We start from the raw sequence: 24,194 nt of genomic DNA, 5'->3' as shown, positions 1-24,194 counted from the left end.
ATGTTGCTGCAAATGACATTATTTTGTTCTTTTTTATGGCTGAGTAATATTCCATTGTATGTATGTACCACATCTTCTTTACCCACTCGTCTGTCAATGGACATTAGGTTGCTTCAATGGCTTGGCTATTGTAAATAGTGCTGCACTGGGGTGCATGTATCTCTTTTTTTTTAAATAAATTTATTTATTTTAGGCTGTGTTGGGTCTTCATTGCTGTGCACAGGCTTTCCCTAGTTGCAGTCAGTGGGGGTTACTCTTCATTGCAGTGCAAGGGCTTCTCACTGCGGTGGCTTCTCTTGTTGCACAGCACAGGCTCTAGGCACGTGGGCTTCAGTAGTTGTGGCACGTGGGCTCAGTAGTTGTGGCTCACGGGCTCTAGAGAGCAGGCTCAGTAGTTGTGGTGCATGGTCTTAGTTGCTCTGCAGCATGTGGGATCTTCCCAGACCAGGGCTCGAACCTGTGTCCCTTGCATTGGCAAGCAGATTCTTAACCACTGCACCACCAGGGAAGTCCCTGGGGTGCATGTATCTTTTTGAATTATGTTTTTCTTCGGATATATGCGCAGGCATTGCTGGATCATATGGTAGTTCTATATTTAGTTTTTTAAGGAACCTCTATGCTGTTCTCCATAATGGTTGTACCAATTTACATTCCCACCAACAGTGTAGGAGGGTTCCCTTTTCTCCACACCCTCTCTAGTATTTATTATCTGTAGATTTTTTGATAATTGAATGATGAGCTCTTTAGCCCCTCCTCCAGGAAGACTTCCTGGATTCCCACCCCCCCCTCCAATCTGGAATATTTTAATTCCAGAGCTGAAAGGGGGAAATTAGAGATGTTTGCTGGTCAAACTGCCACTTATTAGGTTGATGGGGAAATGGAGAATAGAGAGGAGACTCCACAGCACCCAAGTAATGGTGAATTTTTTCCTGCAATTATTCAACCTCATGGGCCTTATAGTGGCACTACAACAATGGTGTTCCATCCTATCAGACCAATAACTCCTTTTTTATTAAGAGCATTTTGTATTGCCCCCCCCAGTTCCCATCCTGAAATGAAACTCCTAGATAATGCAACATACTTATACACATAAGTTCTCCCCCAAATCAATATAATGTCTTAATTGTCATATAAAGGAGAAATAAAAGGGAAGTAATTGATCAGAAACCTGTGCATTTCCATGAGAATATATAAGCAAACAATAGAGAATTTTTACAGGATCCAGCTCCACGATGTCTGGCTCACTGTACTGACTTCCCTCCATAGCAGTGGGCAGATCCCACCCTCTCTCACCTCCTCAAGGGCATTGCTGCAGTTGCTCTCCTTCTCCCTGCATCATCAATGTCTTCATCTCTACTGGACCTTTCCCCTCAGCCTACACGCTGTGTTATGTCTTCCATCTTAAAAACTAAAAACCCTGTCTCCTGTCCAGCCACTGCCCATTCATTTCCTTCCCTTTTCATCAAGACTTCTTTTTTTTTTTTTTAACAAATATGTTAGCCGTTTTTTGTTTGTTTGTTTTTTTAATTTTTATTTATTTATTTATATTTATTTTTGGCTGTGTTGGGTCTTCGTTTCTGTGCGAGGGCTTTCTCTAGTTGTGGCGAGCGGGGGCCACTCTTCATCGCGGTGCGCGGGCCTCTCACTGTCGCAGCCTCTCTCGTTGCGGAGCACAGGCTCCAGACGCGCAGGCTCAGTAGTTGTGGCTCACGGGCCCAGTTGCTCCGCAGCATGTGGGATCTTCCCAGACCAGGGCTTGAACCCGTGTCCCCTGCATTGGCAGGCAGACTCTCAACCACTGCACCACCAGGGAGGCCCTCAGCAAGACTTCTTGAAAGAACTGTCCACACTCACTGCCTCCAATTTCTCCTTCCAATTCACTCTTCAACTCTCTCCCAGCAGACTCACTCCTGTCTCTCTCCAATGACATACCCTTGTCAGGGCCACCAAGGACATCTGTGGTGCTGGACCTAATGGTCAATTCTCAGTCTTCATCTGCTGTGCCCTGTCAGCCGCATCTGACACCATCCATCACACCCCGTGCCCCAAACACTTTCTTCACTTGGCTTCCAGGACACCACCCTGGCCTGGTTTTCCTCTGGCTCTTCTGGCTGTGCCTGCTCAGACCTTCTTTTTTTTTCTTAATTTCATTGAAGTATAGTTGATTTACAATGTTGTGTTAATTTCTGCTGTACAGCAAAGTGATTCCGTTATACACATACATACTTTTTTTACATATTCTTTTCCATTTTGGTTTATCACAGGATATTAAATATAGTTCCCTGCGCTATACAGTAGGAACTTGTTGTTTATCCATTCTATGTATAATAGTTTGCATCTGCTAACCCCAAACTCCCAATCCATCCCTGTCCCACGCCCCTCCAACCACAAGTCTGTTCTCTATGTCTGCGAGTCTGTTTCTGTTTCGTAGATAAGTTCATTTGTGTCACATTTTCGATTCCTCATATAAGTGATAACATATGGTATTTGTCTTTCTATTTCTGACTTAGTATGATAATCTCTAGGTCCATCCATTCATTTGTCGATGGACATTTAGGTTGTTTCCATGCCTTGGCTATTGTAAATAGTGCTGCAAGGAACATTGCAGTGCATGTATCTTCTCAAATTATAGTTTTCTCTGGATATATGCTTAGGAGTGCGATTGCAGGATCATATGTCAGCTTCCTTTTAACAGTCAGGTGTCCCAGGGGTCAGTCCTCGGTCCCCTTCTCTTTTCCATCCATCTTCCTGTCTTCCTGATAGCATCAGTTTCTTGGTTTTCAAAGGGGATACCTTAATTATTTCTCCAGCTGGGCCTCTCCCTGAACTCTAGGCTCTTATATCCAACTGTCAGTGTGACATATCCATCTGGATGTCTTAGAGTCACCCTTGACCCGTCTCTTTCCTCTGACGATGTACCTCAGAAGTTGTCAGCTCTGAACTTCAAAATATAACCAGAACTGGTCTACTTCTCCCCCTCCACAGCCCATATTCTTCTGCCTGAAATCTCACAGCAGCCTCCTGTTTCTCTGCTCCTGCCCCCCTCTCAACACTCTATTCTTCATAGGACTGTCAGAGACATCCTAAAAAAACCCAAGCCAGGAATTCCCTGGCTGTCCAGTGGTTAGGACTCTGTGCTTCCACTGCAGGGGGCACAGGTTCGATTCCTGGTCAGGGGAACTAAGATCCCGCATGCTGTGCGGTGTGGCCAAAAAAAAAAAAAAAAAAAAAAAACAAGCCAGATGACATGCCTGCCCTCTCAAAAACCCTCTCATGGCTCCACTATTATTTGGGTGAAAGCAAAAGTCCTTATAGTGGCCTTAAAAACTCTAATAAATCATCTGCCACGACCCCTCCTCCATTACCTCTTGGACCTTGTCTTTCAATACTCTCCTCTTTGCTCACTCCTCTCCACCCACACTAGCCCCTTTTTGGTTCTGTGAATGATCCTGTCACCGGGCCTTTGCACTTGCTGGCTCCTCTTTCTGGAACCCTCCTTCTTTCATGGTTCATCCCTTCACTCCTTCAGATTTCTGTTCAAATGTCACCTGATCAAAGGTGCTTTTCCCCATCTAAAACAGTGCCAACCCCATCTCTCAATCCCCTTAGCTTGCTTTTTCTCCATAGAACTTATTACCAAGTTACATTGTAAGTATTTATTTATTGTTTCTGTCCCCCCAACTAGAAGGTAAGCCTCATGAAGACAGGGATTTTTGCCTGCCTCATTCACTGCTGAATTTTTAGCACTTGGAGTAGTGTCTGGCACACTTTAGGTACTCAAGAAATATTATTGAATGAATAAATGAACCAGCATCCTTAGAGCACAACCATTCTATATGGTGTGAAGGCTGTTGCTTAAATGGAGGGGGTAATGCTTAGGATTTGTGATATTCCCCCACTCTGTTTTAAAATGGCCTTTCCAGGCTTCCCTGGTGGCGCAGTGGTTAAGAACCCGCCTGCCAATGCATGGGACACGGGTTCGAGCCCTGGTCCGGGAAGATTCCCACATGCTGTGGAGCAACTAAGCCCGTGCACCACAACTACTGAGCCTGCGCTCTAGAGCCCGCAAGCCACAACTACTGAGCCCCAGTGCCACAACTACTGAAGCCCGTGCGCCTGGACCCCATGCTCCGCAACAAGAGAAGCCACTGCAATGAGAAGCCCGCGCCCTGCAACGAAGAGTAGCCCGTGCTCGCCACAACTAGAGAGAGCCCGAGAGCAGCAACGAAGACCCAACGCAGCCAAAAATAAATAAATAAAATTTTTAATTAAAAAAAAATGTTTTTTAATAAAAATAAATAAAATGGCCTTTCCTCACAGCGTCTGAGATGCCATGTTTTCCTGGTTTTCTTCCTCCTCTCGCTCTGGCTGCTCCTTCTCAATCTTTGTTGAGAGTGTCAATTCCTTTGCTCAAACCTTATACGTCTCCTCTTCTCAAGGTTCTGTCCAGTCCTTGTCTCCATTCCTCCTTCATACCCTCCGCAGGATAGGTCACTAACTCCCACAGCTTCAATTACCATCTTTGATCATCCTCAGATCTTGGTTTCCAGCCCCAATTTTTCTCTTAAGCCCTAGACCCAGGGGTGTGGAGCCGCCTAAACCCTGATGCTGGGTGGCACACACTGGGCTCAGCATCTTCCTAACCTGCTTCTCCTTTGGGTCTCCTTCTCAGGGAAGCCCCTAATCCCCCCAACCTTCTAGCCAGAGGGCCTCGTCTTGGACTTCTCCCTCCCTACCCCTCTGCGGCCACCCAGTCCCAGAGCAGGTTTCCCGGGCCTCCTGGGCATGCATCCCTGCCACCCACTCCTCCTCCCCTCCCCACAGTCCCACCCTGGTGCAAACGCCCCTCTCCTACCCCAGCTGCCTCCCTGGACTCTCCAGCTCCAGTTCTATTTCCTCCAATCCATCTTCCATATAGAAGCCAGAGACATCTTTCCAAACCCCCACTGACTCTCCTTGGCTTGAAGCCCTTCCATGGCTCCTCAGTGTCCTCGGGACAAATCCAAACTCTCTCAAGTGGCCAAACTTTTGGCCGCGGTGAACTCTATGTTCCACTCCGACTGCCTTTCTTTGGGTTCCTCTAACAACCACGCCTCTGTCACCTGACAGCCCGCTCTGCTTAGTTCACGCTGATCCAGCACAGTGTGCGGAATGAATAGGTTACAACAGTCAGAGCAACAACTCCCACTTATTGAAGGCTTTGCGCCCAGCGCTTTATCAACATATTTTTTTTTAATTTATTTATTTTATTTATTTATTTTTGCCTGCATTGGGTCTTCCGTTGCAGTGCGCGGGCTTCTCATTGCGGTGGCTTCTCTTGTGCAGCACAGGCTCTAGGTGCGCGGGCTTCAGTAGTTGTAGCACGTGGGCTCTACAGCCTAGGCTCAGTAGCTGTGGCACACAGGCTTAGTTGCTCCCGGACCAGGGCTCGAACCATTGTTCCCTGTATCTGCAGGCGGATTCTTAACCACTGCGCCACCAGGGAAGCCCTGCCCAGCGCTTTTAAATGCTTCCTCTCTTTCAATTCCTATCTGAGAGAAGAAGCAACAGGCTCAGAGACGGTTGCGGTGGGAAAGCTGAGACTCCAGCAGCCGGAGCGGTTACTTGCTACCTGGACGGTCAGGTGGTGGCGGGGCTCAGGCCCAGAGCGGAGCGTGCAGGCGGGGCGCACAGCTGGGCCTTGAACGCCAGAATCAGGAATTGTGACTTAGCTCGAGGCCGTTGAGGTAGACGCGCGCGAGACTGCCCCCTGCGGGCCGGGAGGCCCAATCCCGGGCTCCGCCGGGCTCCGCCGGGCCCGTTGCCCGTGGCAACGCCGCGCGCGCCCCGCCCCTTCCCCGCCCGCCGTGCCGACTGCCCGTCAGCCGCGCAGCCGGCCAATCCCACTGAGCGGGGGGCGGGCCTCGTGAGCCTCGTTGAACCCCCGCGGCCCCCTTCTCCGCTGGGACCCCGCCTTTCTCCGCGCACACCTCCCGCCCTTCGGGCTGCCCTCGCAGCCCGTTGGCGGGTGCACCGTTCCTCACCGCGGCGTCAGCTAATGCCGGCGCGCGGCAGTCCCGTCGGGGCGGGGCCAGGGGCGGTGACGCACGGCGCGGTGACGCAGCGCGACGGCGGCGGTGGCGGCGGCGGTGGTCGGTGCGGGAGGAGGGAGGGGAGCTCGCGGGCCGGAGAGGGGGCGACGGCAGTGGCGGAGGCCTGAGGAGGCCCGGGCGGCGGCGGCGGCGGAGGCCGAGGCGGCGGCGGCGGAGGCCGAGGCGGTGAGTGGCGGGCAGGGTCGGGCGGACGCGGGGCGGCGGCGGGTCGGAGCGCGCGGGGCTCACCTCGGGGCGCCCCAGGCCGCGGGCGGCCCCGCCCCCTCAGGGACCCCGGGAGGCGGCGGGCGCGGAGCGCGGGCCTCCGAGGTCCCGACCCTCGAGAGAATCTCCCACACCCATTCCCCGAGTCGCCCTCACAGGCCGCTTCTCGAGCTTCTCTCCGAAATTCTCGCTCCTCGGGGTGGCCGGGGGGCCCGGCAGCAGCCTATCTCGTGATCCTCCAGGTGTACCTCAGACACGTCCCTGGAGGGCACGCCCACAGACCCCCCGAATCCTCCCGAAGTCCTCCGTCCCCTCCCGCGGTGCGAAAGCTTTCCCGAGAGGCCACCCCTGTTATTTCCACGTCTGCTCCAGACCCTGTCCTACGCCTCAAAAATCTTCCTCAGAGAACCCTCGTCTGGTCCCAGATCCCCCATCCTCCTTCTCCGTCCAGAAATATTCCCCCGGGGCCACTCCTCATATTCCAATGATATGTGTCAGATATCTTCTCCAGGAACCTCCCTCGTAAGCCCTAAAAATCTCTTTCAGATCAGAGATTCCCCGAAATCCCCTCCAGACCCCGTACATTCCAGAAATCTCCCCCAGCGACCTACTTCGCACATCCCAACAGTCTCCCCCAGACTTCCTTCTCACACATCCCAAGAATTTTCCCTCCCACCTACCCCCATACCAGAAATCGCCTTGGAGATTTTCCACTCATAGCCCCCAAATCTCAGAGCCCCTCCCCCTGGAATCCTCCAGAATGCCCCTGATGTCCCCTGAAAATCTTCCTCAAAGACTCTCTGAAATGGCCTCGGATCCTCAAAACTCACTTGGAGCGCCCCCCCCCGCCCCCCCCCCCCGCCAATCCATCTCCCATATACACTCCGCCTTGACATATCCCGAAAGTCATCCCTTTGGCCCCTCCCACAGGTCCCCAAAATCTCTCCCAAAGACCTCCTCATGTTTCTCAAATCTCACCACCCTGAAATGCTCTAGAGATCACCCTCAGATACCCCAGAAATCTTCCCCTGAGACCCTCCTCACTTATCCCAAAACTCTCCTCCAGAGATTCCCTGAAATCTCTGGAGAACTCTTCTTCCACATTCCACAAGTCTCTTCCAAAACCCTTTTTATGTATCCCAAATCTCCTAGTAACCCACACAAAATGTTCCAGAAATTGCTTCCTCAGGACTCCAAAAGGTTTCCTTATAGTTTCTCTCTGATATTTTCTAGAATCGCTCTTCGAATCCCCCTTTCAAAATCTCTCCTTCTAGACCTACTTTCAGATGAACTTTCTTCCTCACAACCCCTGTAAACCCTAAGACCCTCTCTTCACGACCCCTCTGAGATGCAGGTTTTCAAGACCTCCTCCTGTCTTCACAGAGACCCCAGCAACCCCCTTGAGCCCTCTGAGATATGCCCTTGAAATCCCTCCCAGAGACCCTTCCGGCACAGAGACCCTTGAATCAGCACTTAGAGACCTCCTGCCTTACTATGAGACTTTTCCTGGATAATTCCCTCCCTGAACTAACTCACCCTCACAGCTTCCCTCAAATCCTCTAGAACCATCTGTAGAAGACCCCCAGCACCAACCAGCTCCTTTTCTTAGAAAGTCCCAGAATTTTTGTTTGAAAAACCCTCTACTCTGACGTTCCCATATTCCCCCACCCGAAGACCCACCTTCCCCGTATATCCTATTGAGACCTTTACTCAGAGATTTCTCATCTGAGCTCTTTGAGAGTTGTTCCTACAAAGGTGTCTGTCATCCTACTCCAGTAAATCTAAGATCTCTCACAGAAGACCACACCTCCACAGACTCCCTTTAGAGAATTGTCTCCAGAATTGCTGTGCATCAACAACCCCAGCACTTTGTGAGACTTCCTCAGAACACTGTCTCTCAGATTCTCCCTCTGACATCCCCAAGAAACCTTATTCAGGGCCCTGTCAGATATACCCCTTTTAGAACCCCCATTTACACCCTCTCATCTCCTCCATTCTCTTTCCTCTGAAACCAACTTAGAGATCCTTCTCAGATCTGAGCCTCCTTCCCCCATTATCCCACCATAGGCCCCCAGCATCCTACAGACTCCCCCTCTCAAGAGCCTCTATGTCCCCTTTTATTAAACAGATCCTCAAGAGATACCCTCACCTCTTGAAATCCCAGCCCTCAGAGATCTTTCTCTCAGACCATATTTCTTAGGTTCTATCTTCATAGACCCCTCCTCCCTTTAGATCTTCCCTTCAGAGAGATGGAGAGACCCTTAACACCTTCCTTAGACTTTTTTTTTTTTTTAAGGTTTTTATTTTTTTGGCTGCGCTGCAAGGCTTGTGGGATTTTAGTTCCCTGACCAGGGATTGAACCCAGGCCCTCGGCATTGGGAGCATGGAGTCCTAACCACTGAACCACCAGGGAATCCCCACCCTCCTTAGACTCTCCTTGAGGACTCCCCCGATTTTCCTCTCTGAAGCCTTCTCCTTCCTTTTTCCATTTTGAGGGCCTCCTCACAAAAGAATCCCTCCCCCTGTAGTAGTGGTTCTCGAAGTGTTTTCCCTGGACCAGCAACATCAGCATCACCTGAGAACTTGTTAGAAATGCAAATTCTTAGGTCCCAACCCAGACCTGCTGAATCAGAAAACCTAGGGGTAGGGCCCAGCTCTTTTTAGGAACCTTCCTGGTGATTCTCATGCATGCTCAAGTTTGAGAGCCACTGCCCTCTAAGAGGATTTCCCTTTCCCCACAGAAAGCCCCGCTGAAAGATATCTCAGGGTATGCCTCTGTGCCCTACTGCCCACCCCCATTTTCCTGGGAGTCCCCTTTGTGAAGTACCTGCCCTCCAGAAGATTCCTTACCCTCTTTGAAAGGTTTCTGGCTTCTCCACAAGGTTACCCCACCCTCTGAGCAATTACTTCATATTCCGCCTTTGAATGGTTCCCTTTCAGATCTTCCTCAGCATTTTCTTCTTCTGGCTTCCCCTCCACCCCTCCATACCATCCCCTTTCTGTGCTTCTGCTTCAAGTTGATCCCTCCTTGAACACACATGTCCATCTCTTCTCCTTATCTATTCCTCATCTATTCTCCACATAGGCACCCTTGCCTTAAGGCACCTTCCAGTCTTTTCATTCTCTGTGTCTTACTGCCCAGAGCCTTCCATTGTACTTCTTAGAGCACTGCTCATCTTCTTCCTTGTAGTTTTTCATGTACTTGTCCACTCACCCTCACTGGACTGGGAGTTTGGGAAGTACCAGGATGTAACTTGTTCTTCTCTGAATCCCACAAGCTAGGATCGTTCCCTCTGTAAGTTATTAGGAATCATTGGCTCATGGGCAGCTCTTCCTGCATTTGGTCAGAAATCTCTGAGTTCCTTACTCTCACTCCCCATTCAGGTTCAACACACCTTACCCACCACCTCCTCTCCTCTTACCTCTTTTATTCTCTCTACCCAGCTCCTTTTGCCACTCCTCCTAGGAGAGGCTGCCTTCCCCACCTTCTCTCATCTGGAACTTTTCTTTGTGCTGTTTCCTGATTCTTAGCTACCCCACGTCCTATTCCTGGGGATCTGCCTCACCCCATCCTAGTTGGCTTCTCAGCCCTCCTCAGCCTTTGTAGGTCTGGGGCCTCCACAGGGCTCTCAACTTTCTCCAAGGGTTTTTGTTTCTCTCTAAGTTTCAGAAGAATAAACAGATCATGAGGTAAATACTGGGGCTGGCCTTCAGGGAGCTCACAGTACAGTAGAGAGGTTGGGCAGGTACACGGGCCAGAACGTGAGGTACAAATTATATACTGTGGAAATTTGGCAGTGAGAGAAGGCACCCTCTATCTGGAAAGACTTCATAGAAGAGGTGGTATTTGTTCTGGGTGCTGTTCCACAAGAGTTGGGATGAGGATGAGTGGCCTTCCAGGCAGAGGAAGCAGCTTATGCAGTGGGTGAAAGACAAGAAAGACTCTTCATCTCTAACCCATGGCATCTCTTCTCTTCACCTAAAGGACAGAGGTGAAAGAAAACAGATCTCTTCCATCTGCATTGTATTTGCCAGTTGCACTTTAGTGACCCACAGAGTAGTAATGTTAATGACCACTGTTTATTGAGTAATTATTATCTGCCAGTCACTGTTTAAGTGCTTCACATGTATTGTCTCATCTCATATTCACAGGAACTCTATGAGGTAGGTAAACTGTGATTATCCTCATTTTACAAAGGATGAAATTGAGGACAGGTGGCACAAATAGAAGGTCTCTGGGCTCTGTCCGTCCCAGGATGATGGTGTCTGGGGTCAGAGAGTTGGATTTTCTGTTCAGATAGGGTTGGGTGCAATGGGGCATTGTAGTGTAGTGATTAAGTATGCAGACTCTGGGGCCAGACAGGATTTGCATCCCACATCATTGCTTACCCCCTGTTTTGTGACCTAGGACAAGTTATTGAACTTCTCTGGTCCTTAGTTTCCAGAGTTGAAAAATGAAGGTAATAATGATCTCTTACTTCATAGAACTATTATAAGGATTAAATAAGTTAATGTGTATAAAGTATTTAGAACAATGCCCTGTATATAAGTGCTCAGTTTTAGCAAAAAAAAAAAAAAAAAAGTTCATATCAATCAAGACTCTGAAGATATAGGTGACAGTACATTAGCTCAAACTGGTTTAATAAAAGAGAATTAATTGGCTCATGTTACTGAAAAGTCCAGAACTAGTATGGCTCTAGACCTCCCTGCATCCAGGAGTTCAAACAATCTTCCTAGTAATCTCTCCCCATTTCTCCACTGACTTAGCTTCATCCTCAACTGGTTTCTGCTTTGTGACAACAAAGATGACCCTCAGCAACCGTAGGCTTAAACCCTACCTTCTTAGCAGTCTCAGTGGAAAGAGAACTCTTTCCTGAGAGCCCCAGTTTGAAAACAGTTTCCTCTCTGAATAAGTGTGAAATGGTGACAGAAGATCCTTTGAGACATGTTTAGGTGAGCGGCACTCTTAGAGACTCTCTTGCTTGCTAAACCAGATAGGACTGTGATTCCATCCCATGACCTTTCTGAGGGTTGATGGTAGTCCCCGTCTTCACTGTTCCCCAGCCCCAATCATTCTCTTCTCTATGGCCGTTTGGATCCAGAGAGAGTTTATGGCTGGTCTGACCCCACCAGACTTTCCTTTGGGATCTCACTGGGAGAAACAGGAATGAGATGATTGGCCTGGTTTGGTTATAGCCTTGGGGTAGTGGAACCCAAGAGTACTCATGTTCAGTTCCCTACCTCAGCTGTGGGTTTCTAGGGCTCAGAACTTTAGAAGAAGTTAAGTAGATTACTGTGAGTAGAGTTTTGTTTTGTTTGTTTTAGGGTAAATTTGTTGAATAGAGTCTGGTCGAGGGCAAGTAACAGAACAGCAGTGTAGAGTGTGCACATCTCAAACGTCTCCAGCAATTAAACAATTTATGAAAGCACTTTTCTAGGTACTGGAGATACAGCAGTGAATGAAACAGTCAAGGTCTTAGAGCTCTTGGGTCTTATATTCTGATGGAGGGAAGATATATAAACAAAAGAAATCAGATAGTGATATGTGCTATGAAGGAATTAAAACAGTGGGAAGGGGGTGGGAGGTTGGCCACTGTACACAGAGTGGTCAGAATTGGCCTCTTAGAGGAGGTGACAGTTGAGCCTGATAACCTGAAAAATGAGAAGGCACCAGTTGTGGGAAGATCTAAGAGCTGGGCATTCTAATCTAAGCATTGTTACATGTGGAGAAAGGACTGCTGCAAGGTGGGGAAATTTTTCACAGATGCTTACTGAGGGTCTTACTGAGGGTTATGTGCCAGGTACTATTCTAGGAATTGAAAATGTAGCCGTGAATAATACAGCCACAGTCTTCCTTTCCCTCGTGGATCTTACAGTCTAGATGTTTCCGGAAGAGCTGCAGCCTTTGAAGAAACACTTTTTGACGACGATATCAGACCAAAGACTCCTTCCTACTGGGGAGATGAGGAAGATTGGGGCACACATGAACCCAGATCTGATTGATGAGAAGGAACCAACCATGTGATGATCTGGGGAAGAACATTTCGGGTAGAGGGGTCAGCCAGTGCAAAACCCCTGAGATGTGTTCAAGGAACATCAAGGAGATCGGTGTGGCTGAAGCTTAAGTGAAGCAGAAGGGGCAAGGGCTTGGAGTGGTTGACAGAGGCCAGATCATGTGGGGCCTTGTGGGCCATGGTAAGGAGTTTACATTTTCACGTAAGAGCATTGTGAAGCTATTAGAGGATTTTTTTTTTTTTTTTTTTTTGTGGCTGCGTTGGGTCTGTTGCTGCGCACGGGCTTTCTCTAGTTGTGGCGAGTGGGGGCTACTCTTCGTTGCGGTGCGTGCACTTCTCATTGCAGTGGCTTCTCTTGTTGCGGAGCACAGGCTCTAGGCGCACAGGCTTCAATAGTTGTGGCACGTGGGCTCAGTACTTGTGGCTCGTGGGCTCCAGAGTGCAGGCTCAGTAGTTGTGACTCATGGGCTTAGTTGCTCCGCGGCATGTGGGATCTTCCCGGACCAGGGATCGAACCGTGTCCGCTGCATTGACAGGCGGATTCTTAACCACTGCACCACCAGGGAAGTCCCTATTAGAGGATTTTTAAAGCAAGACTGTGACATTCGTTTGCTTGTTTGTTTGTAAAGAAAGTTCACTGGTTTCTGCAAGGAAAGCAGGGGCAAGAATGGAAGCAGGAGGCAATACATTTGTCCAGATGAGAAAAGATGATGACTTGAATATGGTGATGGTAGTAAAAATGGAGAGATACAGATACATGTTCCATGTTGAGAAAATAGGAGTTAATGATGGGATTAGAGAAAGAGGAATGAATCCAGGATGATGATACTAGCTAACAACTCTGTGAGGGTATTTATGCCTCATAACACTATGAGAGTAGGTACTATTATTAAACCCATTTTACAGATGAAAAAACAGACACTGCAAGGTAAAATCATTTGTCCCAAATTATGCAGGTTTCCCAGAGCTCCCCAGGCTCTGTTATCTTCCAGGAGGCCCTGCCTGGCTTCTCCCCTCCTCTCCTTCCCTCCTCCAGGACCATTCATACAAAAGCCTCATTCTTGGCTGAGGCAATAATATACATATTTTGTATACATATTTCAGGAGTTTCTGAAAATAATGGTTGGTTTTCACAAGAGAGAAGTTGGGCTCCCTTGGCTTCTGACATTCTCCTGTTCTTCTCAAGTTGGGATAGTGAGTTAACCTTAGGTAACTAGCCTATTACTTTACTCATGAAATGAACAAGTTCCTCCAAGGCCTATGTGGATGCTGTAGAAAGGCTAGGGATAGGTGGGAAGGCTAATAGGACCCTCCCGTTATTTGTCCAGAGATGTTGGCGTTAAAGGGTGTATGCTTTGGTCCAGCTTTCCAGGCAGTGGAAGGGAACTTATAAATATATATAAATATATAATATATAAACTTATATATATAAACTTATAAATATATATATATTTATAAGTTTATATAAATATAAATAAATACGCTGTAGCATTATTTGCAGGAAGAAGCAAGAGCTCTAAAGCCAGAGTGCTTGGCCTTAAAAATCTCAGCTTAGCTGTGTGCAGTCTTGGGTAAGTGACTTGACCTTCTCTGTGCCTCAGTGTCTTCATCTGTAAAGTGAGAATACTATTATATACATATATATATTTATATTTATAGCTTTTGAGATCAGATGAGCTCATCCACGGAAAGCTATTAGCATAAGGCCTGGCACATGATACAATAATATATGATGTGAAGACATTTGAAGCATCATGCTAGGTGTTTTTATATATATTCTTTCATTTCATTCTTACAACAAGCTTCACTGAGGAAGAAACTGAGTTACTTGCCAAAGGTCAACACAGCAAGTTAGTATCAGTAGGAGAGCTCTGGTTCAGCCAGGTCTCACTCCACAGTGCTGCTTGTGGATGAGGAGAGCTGACCTCCAGAGGCGCCTCCTGTATGTGGGCTGCTTTTCACTGGGGCCAAAGAAAGAGTCCAGTGGATGGTTTTTCCTGGAACCTCTTAGCCAATTTTTGACTCCATTTCCCACCCTCCAGGGTTAGAAGATGCTTCTCAAGAAGGTTACTTGGTCTCTTAGAGACCAAGTATGGCAGCCATATTGTTGGACTATTTGAAAGACTTCACCATAGGGGTTCCCCTCTAGTGTCTTTTCTCAAAGGCAGGGAGTCATTTTTGGTCACTTATGTGAGAGACTAGAGGAGCAGATAGAGACTAGAGCAGTGGTGAATTCTCTTGTATGGGAGCAGTCAAGGCTTAAAGTTGAAACTTTAAGTGGTAGAAACCCAGCTCAAACTGACCTCAACCCAAAAGGAATTTATTGGTCCATGTAACTGAAAAGTCTGGGATGGGGAGGTGGGGTGGGAGGCTTCAGGCTAACTGGAGACAGGTCTTCAGATGATGTGAGCAGGTCTCTCTTTTTCTCCCCTCTTTTGACTCTGCTTTCATCTGTATTGGCTTCATTCTGAGTTAGGCCCTCACTGTGAGGTAGCAGAAGTGGCAACCAGGAATATCAGGAGATGTTGTATAATCTGAGCAACCCTAACCAAGAACTTATTTTCCCCAATATTTCCAGCAAAAGTCCAGGGAGGCCTTTCCTTGGCCAGGCTTTACTCCATGTATGCTCCTAGATCCAAGAAAGACAGTTAATTCTCCAAAGGGAATTTAGGGGCCTGGTACCAGAAGATGGGCATGGATGTTTGGCAGACAAATCCACCAGAATCCATCATAGTAATTTGCTACCACATTAAGATGTCTTCAAATAGTCAGGGCTGATGCCTCTTCCCTAGCCAATCTCACCAAGCCAGGTCTTCCTTTCTCACTGTTGCCAAGCACGCAGGAGAGGAGGTAGCTGGAGGCCTCTGGCTTTTTGATGGAAGAAAGCCATCCAGTCCTCCTCTCCAGTCACCATCCAGACCAAACACCCAACATTCTTCTCCTGTCCAAAACATAGGAACACTTCCTTTAGGGATGATTTTTATTGAAGTATAGTTGATTTACAATGTTGTGTTAGTTTCTGGTGTACAGCAAAGTGAATCAGTTAAGTGTGTGTGTGTGTGTGTGTGTATTCTTTTTCATATTCTTTTCCATTAGGGTTTATTACAAGATACTGAATATAGTTCCCTGTGCTATACAGTAGGACCTTGTTGTTTTATCTATTTTGTATATAGTAGTTCGTATCTGCTAATCCCAAACTCCTAACTTGTCCCTCCCCTAATAGTATATTCTTAAAAGTGACTGTTTGTTACCTAAAGCCCCAGTGTTTCTTGAGGACTGTCCAAGCTATACTTGGGCACTAGATCCTCTCTACCAATCATGTTTCCTGAGCAGTGGGGTGGCTTAAACGTGTAGGACCTTCTCTACACCCTCGAGAGGGATGGTTATCGGACTTTTGGTCTTACCACAGTTTGTGTCTATCTGGTCTAAGGACTGCAGGCCACAGGCTTTGTTTGTTCTGTATAGTGGTTCATTGTTGCTCTTTTAATATGGATTATTTTCCAACATTTAAAAGTAGGGAAATTTTATTTAAAAATCCAGATTTCTGGCTCCTCTTTAAAAATATATATAATAATCTAAGACCTAACAATACTGGACCCAAATTCCTACATGGCAGCAGTTGATTAGAGCTAAATAGTAACTTCTCCCTTTAGACAGGGTGTGTGCTTTCCAGCTCACCACAGTCCTCACCAGCCTGCTCCATTCAAAACCTGGCCTTGTAAGCATCATGTTTGAGATCCTGCTGTGTCCCAAGGCTTTGCTTCTAGCATTTGGCTCGGGGGAAGAAACTGGATTAATGTTCAGTCAACAGTTTATTTAGGGGGCACAGTGCTGTTGCTTGGGAATAGTAACAACCCAGTAAAAGTGTTTATAGGAAAGAGTGTGCACAACTTTGGTCTGTTTGTGGATTTGGTCATCTTTTTGCCGTAAACGCTGTTGGCATAGCAAACCTCCCATCACAGTTCCCTCTGAAATAGTAACATGTCCTTCTATCTTATGAGTTGCCACCCAGTGAAGGAATCCCTCCCACTCCCAAGGGATATTCATCCAGCCTCTGCTTGACCACTTCCAGCAGCCAGGGAGCTTATTACCTCCTCATATGGCAGCCAGTTCCATTCTTGGACAGATACATTATTTTAAAATTCTTCCTTATGTTGAGGCAGCTGCTGTCTCCTTGGGACTGAAAGCCACAAAATGCTGGAGCTGGGAAGGGAAACTGATTTTTTTCAGGCACATGAGCTACCACTCATCCATCCCGTATCCAGGGCAAACATTGATAATCAATCACATTACTCTTTCTCACTGAGCCAGAAAGTAAAATGCAGCCTTAATTTTTTTTTAATTAAATTTATCTTTAAAAATTACAAAAGTAATATGTGTTCATTTGCAACTAGTGAAATAGTACAAAGTTATATAAAGAGAGTGTTAATAATTCCTCCTTCTCTCCAAGGTAACCAATATGAACAGCATACACATTTCTCTACATACATACATACATAGACATTGACATATGAGATATTTAAGGGTTTTTGTATATGGCTCTTTTTTTTTTTTTTCATTTTACAAAAATGGCATCATTGTACATATTACTATGTACTTGTGGACATCCCTCCATCTTGGTAGTTAAAGATCAAACACTATACTTAGATATAAATACATTGTTTGTATGCTGCTATCAAGATCAAGCATATTTTTAATCACTACATAACATCCCCTTGTCTGAGGTATGCTCCGGTTTATCAATCCTTCCCCATTGATGGGTATTGCCATTGCCTCATTTCTTCAGTACCCTTCCCCCTGCAGTGTCCGGGCAGCCACTACCAATCGACTGGAGTTAGCCGGTGACGTAAAACCCATTTGTCAGGTCTGATCCAGTCTTGCTCCTTATCTCACACGTTCTAGAGAAGGGAAGCAGAGTAGCTCAAAGATTAAAGTGACAGAGTGGCTGGGGCAAGACTAGAACTGAATTTTCTTGACTTTCAACATTTCCCGTATCTCATGTTGCCTCTCACTTAGAGCCATCTACCCTGTTTCTCCTCTGGAGTAAATAAACAAATCTAATTCTTCTTCTGTGTGCTATGCCTTCAGGTATTTGAAGTCAGTTATGCCATTCCTCCTGAGTCTTCTCTTCCCCAGGGGAAATTTCCCCAGTGCCTTCAAATTTTTCTCTTAGGGCAAGGTTTCCAAATCCCTTTACCATCCTTTGGGCGATTCCTTCTATCATCTTCTCCCCAGGGGCTGTAGAAGTCCCAAGTGTGGCTTCCATGCTCACTTTCATTTATTCATTCAATAAATATATATTGAGCACCTTCTAAGTCCTAGTCACTGTTCTGGGCACTGCGCAACTATATAGCTTGCATTTGTTGGGAAGAGAGAAACAACAAACAAAGATAAGATGATATCTGAGGGTGCCAAGTTATATAGAATAAATGAAATAGCATTAATATAATAGAGTGACAGAGAGAAACTCCTTAGATTGGATGGTCAGGGAAGATCTCTCTGAGGAAATGACACTGAGCTGAGACCTGAGTGACAAGTAGAAGCCAGCCATGCATAGGTCTGGGGGAAGCCATGGATAGGTACAAGTGAACAAGAACTTGGTACACAGGGAGGTTGGAGGGGCCACCAGAGTCTTGCAGGGAGCCCTGTAGGCATTTTATTTAAATGCAGTAGGAAGTCATTGGAGGGTTTTAAGCCAGGGAGGCAACATTTGATTTGTCTTTTGAAAAGATTTCTGGGAGCCTTGTTTAGCTGGGAGCAAGGTTTCATTCCCCCCTCACACACTTTCTCTTGTTTCTTATATCCAAAGGGATTGACAGCCAGACCAGTTTGCTCTGTTCAACTGTCCCACTGAGGATCTATTGAGGTGAGTCACAGCCATTGTCAGGTGTACCTCAACAGCCCTCCTCAGCAGGAGCATGGACATTCAGGGAGATGGCAATAGCTCCCTAAAACCTAGCCCAGCAGGTTCAATGGGTCTTTGTATGGAGTTCTCAGTCCTCTTGGCAGCCAGAGGGAGATGGAGCCAAATGTGGTTTGGGGATGGAGCCAAGAGCACTGGTTGCAAGAGAGACAGAGGGGAAATGTGAGTGGAGACCTGGAGCAGGAGACACTTAGAAAAAGCCTTAAGAGTAGTGTCCAGAAACCAGTCAACTGAAGAATAGGCCTGTTGTCTGCCCAGTTGACACAGCTCCTGTGTAGTTCCTGCCTGCTAAAGGAATTTGGACACTTTCTTGGGAGTTTTTAACATCTGATGTGTCGCCTTCTCAGGTTGGTATCCTCTTGGCTCTTAGGAGTCTGAGTGACAAGCTGCCATCTCTGGGAGCCAAGGGGACATCGCAACCTAGAGGACCTGGGTCAGGAGTAGCCTTCAAGGGAATGAAGAAGAAGTGAGAGATTCACTTCAGAACAGGGATAGGTGGGATCTTAGAGATCGGAGTGGGAGAGCTGGGTTGGAACAGATGAGATCCCCCCAGCATGTTGGAGATCTCTGAAAAGGACCTCTGCCCCTACGCTCAGGCACCCAGTTACTGATCAGTTAGCTATCCACATACCTGAGATCTCCACCAGGGTCACCACGCACCTGTATCCTAGCCTTGTGGGTCTTAGCTTGAAATAATACAAAGAGTCCATAGGGTCCTTTTAGCAGGCGAGCAGTCACTCTGCCCAGACCCCTGAAGGAGGTGACCAGAGACCAGCAAGGAAAGGGCATGTGCTCAGCATCACATGTCTGCTTAGTCATGTCACCTGGGGCCAGGTCTCCATTAATTCAGATATTTTGCCACAGTGTGCAGTGTCTCCTATTTCCCATCTAGAATATCTTGGCAACTTACTCTCTGCTTTAAATCCACTTCCTTTGGCCCTGTGACAGCCAGACCTGAGGGGAAGCATCTTCTCCTTTGTCTGGGTCTCTGAGTCCCAATCAAGCCTTTTCTTTGGATCTGGAGATTGGAGGGAGAGTTGGTTTAGTATCTGGTTAGCTTCATCTTTCTCCCAGGAGCTCGGCAGAGTAGGTGCCCTGAAAGAGGAAGGCCTGAGGCCTCCTTACCCCTTCAGCCCACACTCACCAGGCCAGTTCCAGCCCCTTCATTCTCTCTGACCTCCTTGCTTCCTTTTCCAGGAGCCTGGAGAGGAGTGGCTAGACCAAGACCTCCCCCGATGTGAGCAGGTGTCCTCCTCCCTGCACCACCCATTGCCACCACGCCAGGGAACATCCTCAAGCCCTGGCCCTCAGGGGAGAGGTAACAGGAGCCTGCAGCCGAGACCATGTGACGGCGCTGGCCCTTGCCACCGCCGTCCCCCCCACCCTGGCCCCAGGCCTGGCACCATGATGTTCCGAGACCAGGTGGGCATCCTCGCTGGCTGGTTCAAGGGCTGGAATGAGTGTGAACAGACAGTGGCCCTGCTGTCACTTCTGAAGCGGGTCACCCGCACCCAGGCCCGCTTCCTACAGCTCTGCCTGGAGCACTCACTGGCGGACTGCAATGACATTCACCTGCTGGAGTCGGAGGCCAACAGTGCTGGTGAGTCTCCAGAGATGGGAGCACAGCAGGAGGGAGACCTGGAACAGTAACAGATATCAGGTGTCTGAGGAGGCCTACCCAACAATGGCACTAAGAAATGTGGGTTCTAGGCTTGCTGGTAGGTGAGGAGTCCCTGACCTCCCAAGTTATCATCATGGCTCTTCTGGGGCTTTGTTGCCAGAAATCCTCAGACATGAAATGGGGGACTCCTGGGGGAGTGCAGTGCAAACTGGAAACTACCCATAACAGAAGAAGGATCACGTAGGGTGGCTTGTCTGGGCGGCTAAAAGGAACAGACTAAAGTCATTACCTATGAAAGGGGGACGGAAGGTGAGCGTTATTTCATTTCTCAAGCTATGGGACATCAGACCTAGGAGGGAATTTTAGAACTCTTCCAAAATTCACATGTCATCTTATACTGTTCTTTATCCCCTCAAAGGTAGGTTGCTCCTAAGGCATAAACAGCTTCAAGAGAGTTTTGAATTTAGATATAGTCCGTATCAGTTTCCTGAACACTCAGTAGAGAAGTGCTCTTTGTCCCACGAAGTTGACATTGTGACGGGTGAGCTAGGCTTCTCTAGAACCTCTCCCTCAGGCCCCAGGTATAGCTAGGAGTCAGTCCAGAGAACCATCTCAAGGGGCACTGCTGAAGCCATTCTGGCCTTCTGGGCCTCCACAAGGCTGGATGGAGAGGTGTTGACCTAGGTGACGGGTGGGAGTGATGGAGGCCAAAGAAGAGGGGGAGTATGTGCACCTGAAAGCTAGCTGGGGAGGGGACCCCAGGACCCCATGTAGCATGTGTCCAAACCTTTCCCATGTTCTTCCTCAGGGTAACAGTTCACATTGAGTCCCTACAACAAGCCAAGTACTGGTTTTACTTGTATAGTAACTTTGAAAACAGTGTTCTTTGGTGGCTCTAGAGTCAGACTGTCGAGGTTTAAATCCCAGTTGTGTCACTTGCTGTATAATCAAGTAACTTCACCTTTCTGAGCCTTGGTTTCCTCATCTTTAAAATCAAGATGATAACTGTGTTTCTGGGTTAGTTACGACCCCTCTGAGAACAGTGCCTGGCATGTAGTAAACATTCAATAAATGTTAACTGTTATTTTTATTGTCAGTAACTCGTTTAGTCCACACAACAACCTCATGAGAAAGGTAGTGTTGTTGTCTCCATTTTATAGGTGAGGAAATCAGCATGGGCTGCTAGGATTGGGATTTGGGGACCCCCAGAGCTGCTTCCTTCCTCTTCTCAGGCCTACCCGTCTTAGCAGCAGTCACCTTTATTTTTCTGAGTTTTTATGTACAATTCACAGAAGCACCATGGCTGTAGAGGAAGACAGTTCCTCAGGCCAGGAATCATCAGCTTAAGTCCCTGTCTCGCAGACAGTGAGCAGCGGGAACCCAGCTTGGCTCCAGCAAGCTCAGACCTCAGCCATTTCACAACTCTCCCATCCTCCCCACCAGGGAGGGTTCCCCTCTGCTCTGGCACCAGGGCAAGGGTTCTGGGGTTGTGGTATGGCTCTGCCCCTAGCGTGGGGGCTCCTTTGGGGCGGGCCAGTGTCTTAAGAAGCTTGGTCACACATCCCCACCACCCCACCCTGAGCAGGGAGTTGGGTGAGCACTGGGTGCCAATCCTGGCTATATATCAGAATCACACTCGTGCTTACTGCTGTTTATTTATTAGAGCATTTTTAGTTTTGGCTTTTGTTTTCAAAATTTGTGGTAAAATCAAACCATATGAAAGGTAAAAAGTGAGGTCTCCTTCCAGACTTCCAACGTTCCCAATTTGTGTATGTTTTATGAGATATTCTGTGCATGTATGAGCACATACAAGTTCTCCCTCCAGCTTTTTCATTGTTTTGATTGTTTTAGCACACAGAACATTGTACATATTAACCAATTTGCTTTTTTCACTTAACAGTATAACTTGAAGATCATTCCATATTCAGCACATATGTGTATACCTCATTGTTGTTAATGGCTGCTTGATTGTAAGAATAGTAAGGTAACAGAGCCTGACCTGTGTATCAAGCAGTGCTTTACCTTTATTACTCGTAACCCTCACAACAGCTCCGTAAGGAAGGTCTTATAACTCCCCCATTTACAAACAAGACTGAGGTCTGCAGAGATTAGTGGCTTGCCCTGGGTTGTACAACTGGTCAGAAGTGGAGCTGGAATTTGACTTTAAATTTCTTCCTCTTGATCAGTAGGCTCTACTGCATGGTATGTTTGGTCTTACTCTTACAAGCAGTGCTGTAATGAGTACCCTTTAAGCATCTCTAGGATAAATTTCTAGAATTCTGTGGGACTGCTAGTTTGAAGTTATGTACGTTTAAAGTATTTGTTGTTACCACATTGCCCTTGAAAGACATGGTACACTTTATACCATGGTATACTTTATGCCTGAGACGCATCTCAGACAGTTTACATTAAGATATTGTGGTTAATACCTGTCCTTGAGAACTGCTGTGGAATGACTTGACTAGTGAATGAATATATGAATCAAGGTCTTTAGCCATAGCCCTATGTCAGGTGGTGAGAAGAAAACAAGTTGGTACTTAGGTGGATGGAGAGTTAGGGAAAACTTAAAATGAGGGAAGAGAGGGAGGGCCATGGTGTGTTCCAGAGTCAGCAGGAAGCCTGCCAGGATTAGAGCAGAGCATGACTGGAGAGAGAAGTGATCACAGAGGTAAATCCTGTGGGGCCTTGAACGCCTCTTCCTAATAGACATGGGGGCTCCAAGACTGTGTCTCCTGTCTCCCTCCCAGCCTCAGGTAGAGCAGCTGCCCTGCCTTATTTGTGAAGGAAGGAGCTGCTTCCTGGGCTTGGAGGCCTGCATCCTTTTGGAGGGCTTGGAGGAGCTCTGCATCCTCTGTTCATTACGGCTTTCCCATCCCACTGTGCTTCCCAAATTTGCATCATCACAATCACCTGATGGGGGAGAATGTGACCTAAAATCCAGATTTCTGGGCCCCCAACCCAGACCCACTCAATCAGAGTCCTGCGAGGATAGGCCTGGTAGTGGGTACCCAATTTCTCCTGCTGACCAGGCAGTTTGAGAGATGATACTCTACTGATGATTCATTTGTCATGGGACACGAGAATAGGAATCAGGACATCCAGGAGTTCTAGATCAAGCTCTGCCACTGACACCTTGTGTGACGTGGGCCAGCCCCATCCCTCTTGGGCCTGAGGATTCACTAGACAGTACGGGGATTGTTCTAGATACTCTCCAAGTACATCAGTAGCCCTTAGTATTTTATGGGGTGGGCCCCTCAGCAAACCTGTCCCTCCTTCCCACCAAGCTGCACACTTACCCCACAAACCAAATCTTCAGTTCAGTTGGTCTACCAATTCTGGATAAGGGTTGCCTATTACAGGGTCTGAAGCTCTCTTCAGCTTTTCAGATCCCGTCAAGCCAGGAGGGCCAAACAGTGAGGCAGATCCTCTGCCTTTTTCTGGGTTTATACTCCATGTCCCACCCATCCAACCCTGCTACTTCCTTCAGTTCTCCCAGGGAGACCCTGGGTTCAGGTTTGGGTCAGAGCTGCCTACCCACTCATCTCCTTCTCAGAAAGGGCCAGGGAATGCAGAGAGCTCAATCTTGGTGAGTGGGTTCCAATGCTGGCTTCATGTCAGAGTCACTTTATAAAAGGAACCTGAGGCCTCGGTCCTATCTCCAGAGATTTTGGTATTTTTTAAGCTCCCTACTTGACACTTGTGTGCATCCAGTGGAGAACTACTAGTCTTGATGCTGACACTTGATTCTGGGTGGGCCCAGGAAGGTGGTGAAGGTACTGTCACATGACCTACTGGGAGTGGAGAGTAGGGGGGCATGGAAGAGGCTCTGGTCTGGGCTGTCCCTTCCTCTCAAGCAGCTAGGAGGGTGTAGGGAAGTCCCCCAGCCCGGGCAGCCAGCATTGGTTTCATGGAAGCAGAGTCTGAGATAAAACCTGGGAACAGAAGAGCAACACCCAAGGGTCTCTGGAACAGGGAAGGAGAAGCCCCAGGTTTCCCCTTGTCATTATCCCTGTTCCTTCTCTCAGTGCAGTCTTCCCTACCTACTTGGAGCTATTACAGTAATCCTACAACCCACCCCACTTCCCATGCTGACTTGGACCAGAAGGGTGGGGCCGGGGAAGCTGAAATCTCCTTCCCTCCCTGGTCCTATAGCTTCCTGGGCCACATTTCCTGCATTTCTTCCCTCCGCCTGTCCTCTGAGTCAGAGTCCCCAAATCCAGCAGGTTTAAGCCCTGCCCTCTCTGGCTCATCGAATCTGGGTGGGGAAACCGAGGTCAAGAGGGGGCTGTGGGTGAGTGAGTCACCCAAGCTCAACTCTAATGCCTCCACCCTCCCCTTTC

The 24,194-nt window shown here is 47.8% G+C and overlaps 1 protein-coding gene across 3 annotated transcripts in view; it reads left to right on the top strand.

The window, feature by feature from the left end:
- Nucleotides 1-6,156: 6,156 nt before the first annotated feature.
- SAMD4B (sterile alpha motif domain containing 4B) overlaps nt 6,157-24,194 on the top strand; it is a 37,153-nt gene continuing 19,115 nt past the window's right edge. For 2 of the 3 annotated variants that reach the window (XM_059904184.1, XM_059904186.1), the window contains exons 1-3: nt 6,157-6,257; nt 18,120-18,176; nt 19,431-19,833. In XM_059904184.1, coding sequence (XP_059760167.1) covers nt 19,638-19,833 — 196 coding nt within the window. In that variant the 5' untranslated portion in view covers nt 6,157-6,257; nt 18,120-18,176; nt 19,431-19,637. Of the gene's footprint in view, nt 6,258-12,172; nt 12,492-18,119; nt 18,177-19,430; nt 19,834-24,194 lie in introns of those variants that run through there. The other variant, XM_059904185.1, reaches the window with a different exon arrangement.

The sequence above is a fragment of the Balaenoptera ricei genome, chromosome 19 (assembly GCF_028023285.1).
Source record: "Balaenoptera ricei isolate mBalRic1 chromosome 19, mBalRic1.hap2, whole genome shotgun sequence".
Lineage (NCBI taxonomy): Eukaryota > Metazoa > Chordata > Mammalia > Artiodactyla > Balaenopteridae > Balaenoptera > Balaenoptera ricei.
Note: the sequence above shows the minus strand (reverse complement) of the source record. Positions and strands in the feature narration are given on the sequence as shown.